The sequence below is a fragment of the Molossus molossus genome, unplaced genomic scaffold (assembly GCF_014108415.1).
Source record: "Molossus molossus isolate mMolMol1 unplaced genomic scaffold, mMolMol1.p scaffold_m16_p_12, whole genome shotgun sequence".
Classification (NCBI taxonomy): domain Eukaryota; kingdom Metazoa; phylum Chordata; class Mammalia; order Chiroptera; family Molossidae; genus Molossus; species Molossus molossus.
In genome coordinates, this window is record NW_023425347.1 from 1,968,339 (window position 1) to 1,974,695 (window position 6,357).

Consider the following 6,357-nt stretch of genomic DNA (forward strand, 5'->3'; position numbering starts at 1 on the left):
AAACAAATATGGTCCCTGTCCTCACAGGGCCCACAGGCACTGTCCGAGAGCAGAGAGGGGTGCATTTCTCTCCAGGGAGCCCCTCATCCAGAGGAACTGCAGAAACTTCCTGGGTTGTACTACACCCAGGGTACTTCCAAGTGCGGTCAACAGGCCAGAAAGACCACTGGGAACTCCAGAGAAACGCAGCACCCACCCAGACCTGCGCCCTGGAATCCGCACGTGAACGAGACCGCAGGTGTGCATCCAAGCCCGGGAAGTGGCGCTCTACACCTCGGAGCCCTCCCGCGGGTAGATGAGGCTGTTGACCATGCTGAAGTTGTAGAAAGGGGGGCTGAAGGGGCCGCTCTGGCCCGCGCCGGTGCTGGCGGGAAAGGGGCTGTAGTAGGAGGATCTCTGGCTGCTGCCACCGCTGCTGCTGCTGCTGTTACCCAGCTGTAAGGTGTCTGGTGAGGCTTCCGAGACGGAGCTGGCGGGAAAGGTGCTGCTGGAGGGCAGGTGGGCCCCCTGGATCCCGAGGTGGTGGCCGCCAGGGACGGCTCGCTGGGTGCCCCCACTGCTGCTGACACTCAAGGTGCTGAGGCTGCTGAAGAAGGTGCTGAGGCAAGGGGTGGAGGTGAGCACGGGCCCTCCCGGGGACGAGACAGTACTCTTGGCGCCCTCGGGGGGCTCTGGAGACTGGGAGGGCCTCAGCAAAGCCGAGGGGCTGTCTCCATCCAGCTTCCCACCCACACCAGACCCCAATCCTGAGGACGGACCCTCTTCTGACTTTGACGTCCCTGCAGCCACCGCGGAGCTGCCGCTGGCCTCCGAGCGGCGCTTCCGCTTCCGGCGGAAGTTCCCGTTGTCGAACATTTTCTCGCAGTTCGGATCCAGGGTCCAGTAGTTCCCTTTCCCTGTGGAGGTGAGAGAGACAGGTGTTAGGGAAGGACCTCAGTACGCCTGCTCGTTCAGCTTCCGTGTTCAGGAGAAGGAGGGCAGACTTCCATAAACGCTGACAAAGATGCTCAGTCCACTGTGTGTCCAGAGGTATCCTTGGGGCATTTTATTTACCTTCACGGAGAAATCTGGAGCAAAGAGGCCACTTTCACCTCCTCCTGACAGGGCTCCTTAAATTTTAAGACCTAGTTCCATTCACAAGACACTTATAATTACCCAACACCTTCCCGTCCGGCTCCAAATGCAGTGCGCTTGCAAAATCCCGGCACTGCTGAGATTTGACCTCCGCTGCTGTGTTTACAGAAATAGGGTGAAGAGTGTCCCCACCTCATAGGCCGTGAGGGTTAACGATGTTTGCACAGTAGCCGGTGGCACACAGTGTGAAAACAGCATCTGCCATCCGTATTTGCTGTGAGTGTATAATACTTGTCCCTAAAAAATGCTGCAAAAAGGCAACCTCAGAGACCGATCCTCTGGCTTGCTGACCCAAAATGACAGCGGTTATCACCGCGCTACCACATGTTTCCCATCTTGGATGGCAGGTTTGAGATCACAGCAACTCCTCTCCTAGGGGCCCTGGGCAAGAGGGCCCCTGCGTCTCCTCCAAGTTTCCCTCCACTGGGCCAATCTCGGTGATCAGGGCCCACTGAAAGGATGCGATGCTACTCTCCTGCTTAAAAAAGCTCACAATTTAGCCAACATATCTGAGGTTAAAAGAAAAAGAGTCTATCATCTTGGAGAATTTTATCTCCCCAAAGCTCTTTTCACTTCTGGTAAAAACAACTGACAGCGTTTGAAAGTGCTAGTGAGTGCTTATCTTTACTGCGCGCTTAACCTGGACAACCTGGGTTATTCCTCACAGCCCTGTGGAGACAGGCAACTTATCGCCTCCGTTTCAGATGGGGAAACTGAGGTGCAGCCCGCTTGGTGCTGCTGCGTTCCCGGTTAACAACAGGAGAGCCAGGAACGCTCTGACTCGGCGTTCACTAGCTCCGGTCATGCTGCCCCTGAAAATGAACTCATTCCTCTCATCCGCTTTCTCCCCAGACACATTCTCTGCACATTGCTGCAGAAAAAGTGTATTCATCACTACTGTCTCAATAATGACACCTGCACCTATCAGGATAGTTATATTGTGCCACCTGTTTACATAGATGAACTTAAGGAAGGTCCAGAGGAGTGTACATAAAATGTACTGACCATCTCAGGTGACCTGGAGGCCAGGTTGGAAGAAGAACGTTCTAGAATTGCATGCCTGGCCCACCAGTAACCAGGAGCCACACCCGGCTGCTGGGCACTTGAAAAGTGGCCAGTCCAAAGCAAGACGTAGTGTAAGACACATGGAGTTTTGAAGACTTGGTACCAAAAAGTAATGTAAAGTACCTCACTAACGGTTTTTATACTTGTGATGGGTTGAAACAATATTTTGGGTTACATAAAAACACAGTAAGTTCACTGGTTTCTTTTTACTTTTTTAACGTGGCTACTAGAACATTTACAATCACATGTGGTTTGTACTGTGGTTCTATCAGAAACCACTGCTCTAGAGGACTCCGGGCGATTTGTGCCATTTACACAAAATTCTGGGTCTCTGGAGTGTGCAAATGACGTTATTTCTCTTCTTTTCCTATCACAGCTCTGCGCCCACCTCCCTCGACCCGGCTCCTTTGGAAGACCTCCCCTCCACTTCCCAGGTAGAGGGAAACTCACGCACTCCGTGTAGGCCAACCCTCCTCATGCCTGGCTTACATCACAGAGACGCAAATGTGGGGTTCTCATTTTTGCACTTTTAAATATTTACGACACCAAAACCACAATTTGCAGGACTCAGCTGACGTATCTGTCTCTCTGCCCCTGTCTCACGTCCATGCCACTTAGCCTCAAAGCATCTCTCCCAAGGCAGGCAGAATACCTGTGCTATGAAGGGCACCCTGACGTGAGTCTCTTAGACCCTGATGCAGAAGGAAGTGCATCTGAGGCGGCTGAGTGGCCTGTTCCTCTCGGTCTCACCCCCTCTTCTGCGAAGGGGATGGATTCTCAGCTGGTCCGAAGCCCTTTAGCGTCACCCTATCCGAGAGCTTGCCACGCTCTCCTTCCTCACCTTCCTCCCTGTAACTTGACCCTCCCTTCAAGTGGCGCAGGGGTGGCCTCCCGTTTGAGAACTGGGGCCTTTTCCTTTTTCTCTGCCTGCCAGCCTCTGCGTGCGAGGGGGTGGCGGTGGGGGGTTGAGGGGCAAGAGTCTGCCGATACTTTTTCCTGTCCTATGGGTTCCCTGAACCTCAATCAAACAAAGTGTGGGTGGTTGTGCCTCCACCGGCTCTCACCCCCAGTTGGAGCCCGGAGACTCCGGACGGGTCTGAAGTCCACGCCAGGACCACCCACCCCCGGGCTGCGCGCCGCGGCCCTGCGCTCGGGCCCGGAAGGAAGCACCTGTCCCGCCGCCCTCACCTGGGTCGTCCTCGTCGCGGGGCACCTTCTTGAAGCAGTCGTTGAGCGACAGGTTGTGGCGAATGGAGTTCTGCCAGCCCGCCTTGCTGCGCTGGTAGAAGGGGAAGCTGTCGGCCACGAACTGGTAGATGTGGCTGAGCGTGAGCTTGCGCTCGGGCGCGCTCTGGATGGCCATGGCGATGAGCGCCGAGTACGAGTAGGGCGGCCGCACCATCTTCATCAGGTCCTCGCGGCTGGCCATGGACAGCCAGCCCAGGTCGCAGGGCGCGGCGGGCCCCGCGGGCGCGGCGGGCGCGGCGGGCGCGGGCTGCGCGAGGGTCCGCTGGGCGCAGGCGAACGTGCCGGCGGCGGTGGGCGGCTGGAGGAAGGGCCCGGCGGCGCCCCGCGGCGGCGGCGGCGGCGGGGCGCCCAGGTAGGCGGCGGCGGCGGCCGGCGGGGCGCCGACACTCGGCCCGTTGAGCCACAGGTAGGGGTTGGCGGCGGCGGCGGGCGGCGCGGCGTAGTCGGCCAGCCCGTAGGGCGCCCTGGCGGCCGGGGGTGCGCCCGGGGCGGCGGCGGCGGCGGCCGGGGGCAGGCCGGACTGCGAGTACACGCCGAAGTTGTCGCCGCAGTACAGAGACATGTCGGCGGGCGTCGGCGGGTGCGGCGCGGCGGCGGCGAGGGGCGAGCGGGGCTGGTCTCGCCGCTCGGGCGAGAGCATCCCTCTAGGAGCCAACCCTGCGGGCGGCGCCCTCGCTCGGCTCCCGTCGCTGCGGGCAGGTGGGGCTGCTGCGCGCGGTGCGCCCGCGACCCGGCCTCTTATACCTGCCCGCGCGGCTCCCGCCCCCACCGCCGGCCGGGCTGGGCGGCGGCCCCGGGCGGGCTCTCCACGCCCCCGCCACGCCCCACCTGCCCGCGCGGCCCGGGAGCGCGCCCCGCCCTGGCAGCCCCTCCTGGCCGCCCCCGGAGCCCGCGAGCCCGGGAGTCCCGGGAGGCCGGCGCCTCCAGTTTTCGGGCGAAGCACCTCTTCCTCGCGGACAAGTTCTAGCACAGTCATGAAATAAAATGACGAATATTGACACAAAGAAATGATAACCAAAAGGGGACAGATACTTCTCGTAAGTCCGTGCTTCGACTTTGGAGGGCCTCTCGGGCCACCTACCTGGCTGCCTCCGGTTTTTCCACCTCCAGCCTCTACACCTTTTGTGATCGAGGTGCCGAATTCGCGTCTGGTCCCCACAGACCTGCGGCGTGGAGCGTAACAGACGAGACTTGCAGCTCTTGGGCTGCGCGGCGGTTTATGTGAACAGGCATCCTCGCTGTGCTCCCTTCTGGGGAACTCGGGGGGGAGGGACTGAGATCGAGTCTTAACAACTCCGTTCGTTCGCGTTCGGAAGTATCTGTTCATTTTCCCGTCCGAAGCGTGCATTCTTTCGGTGTGATTTGTTGTCTTCCAAAGCAGAAGGGCGAACGTTTTCAAAAACTTTTAAATAAGTGGGTCAGGAATAAGCGTTTTAAAGCCAAGCGGAATTTATACTGTGTGCAAGGAGCGCTCTGTAAAGAAGGAGAAAAGGGTGTTCTCAAATTAGGGTACTTTTGTGAAAAAAATACTTTTATGAACCAAGTTTTCAAATGCGGCTCCTGCCTGGAAAAACAAAACCAGTAAAATCCTGCAGCGACACCACATGCCACGCCATCATTATTTATTGGCTGCGGACAACAATAAGAATTGTTTTTTTTACGAATTACATCTATCCCTAAATGTGTTCTTTAGGGATAGAACAAATCTGAGATTCTCCTTTAAGGGAGAGGGAAGAGGAAGATGTTTCCCCCACTATTTGCCGATCGCAGACTGACAGCTCAGAGTACTTGATAATTTGGAACCTGCCAACTCTGCATTTATTTTCATGATAAAGTTAGTTTTGTACTTGGGGGGAAATTATGGTCTTCCGTATATAACTTCGGGGGGGGAGGGGGAGAAAGAAATCTAGAGCTACTTAATTAGCAAATGTTGGTATCTGAGAAGCAAATCACACTCGACTTAAAATGTAACTATTTTTCTCATCTTTTCTGGAACCAGAAAGGAGTCATTTGCCAACTCTTAAGCACTGTTTCAGTCTCGTGGTAAATGCTATAGAACGGAATGGTATTTGCGTTAATTGTATTTTGATTTAAGGATCTAAAGGTTTCTTAGTTTAGATAAGCACAGTGCTTTTCTTTTCTTTTCTCTTCTCGTCTTTTCTTTTCTTTTTTCCTTTGTCTTTTCCTTCCCAAGTAGCCTTAAACGAAGTTGTTTTGTTCTTTTCTCCTGAGATGTTAATAAGTATGACAACTGATAGTCCAAGAAATTCGAAAGCAGTTTTGAATGAGTTATAAGGCCCAAGTTTAATTTTTTCCCTTAAACTTAACAGTCTAAACTAAAGAAAGTCCGAAAGAAAAGCTGAGAACCTAGATGGCAATAAATTAAGAAAAACTGGAACGTCTTTCTTCAGTAATTGATGTCCTTAAGAATGTAGTACCTTCCCTGTCTTCAGCAAATTGCTTGCCCGTACATACTTTGCAGTATGGCAGGGTTGTTTTTTAAGTCTAATTCTCAATTCGATAGCTCCAAATTATTCTGAGTAAGAGGCCATAATTGCAGATTTTTGTTTCTTGTTTTGATTAAAGGTTCTGCCAAGTAAAGATACCTACAGTCTTTTGTTCTTAAGTACACCTTATCCTTTGCGGACTTTAGTTTTATTTAAAAATGACGGAGCCACCTAGCGGCTCTTTGCCTCTGTTACAGCATCCGTCTCGGAGGGATCTCGATGCGCACAGGGTCCTGGCATTTGGAGGTTACACTTTTGTTTTCAGTCATATCTTTATTAGGTAAGCTTAAAACTATTATTGGTCATAGCCTGGGTTTTTTAATGTCGAAATGATAACAATGTTTTTTAAATCTCTATTTTTAAAAATTAAAGCAATTTAAAAAATAAGTTTCCTATAATAATG

The 6,357-nt window shown here is 53.9% G+C and overlaps 1 protein-coding gene across 1 annotated transcript; it reads right to left on the reverse strand.

The window, feature by feature from the left end:
• Positions 1-267: 267 nt before the first annotated feature.
• On the reverse strand, positions 268-4,009 carry FOXI3 (forkhead box I3). Its single transcript, XM_036257433.1, has 2 exons — positions 3,388-4,009; positions 268-896 (listed from the first exon to the last, which is right to left on the reverse strand). Exons 1-2 carry the CDS (start codon positions 4,007-4,009, stop codon positions 268-270), a joined length of 1,251 nt encoding a protein of 416 aa, XP_036113326.1.
• Positions 4,010-6,357: the final 2,348 nt, after the last annotated feature.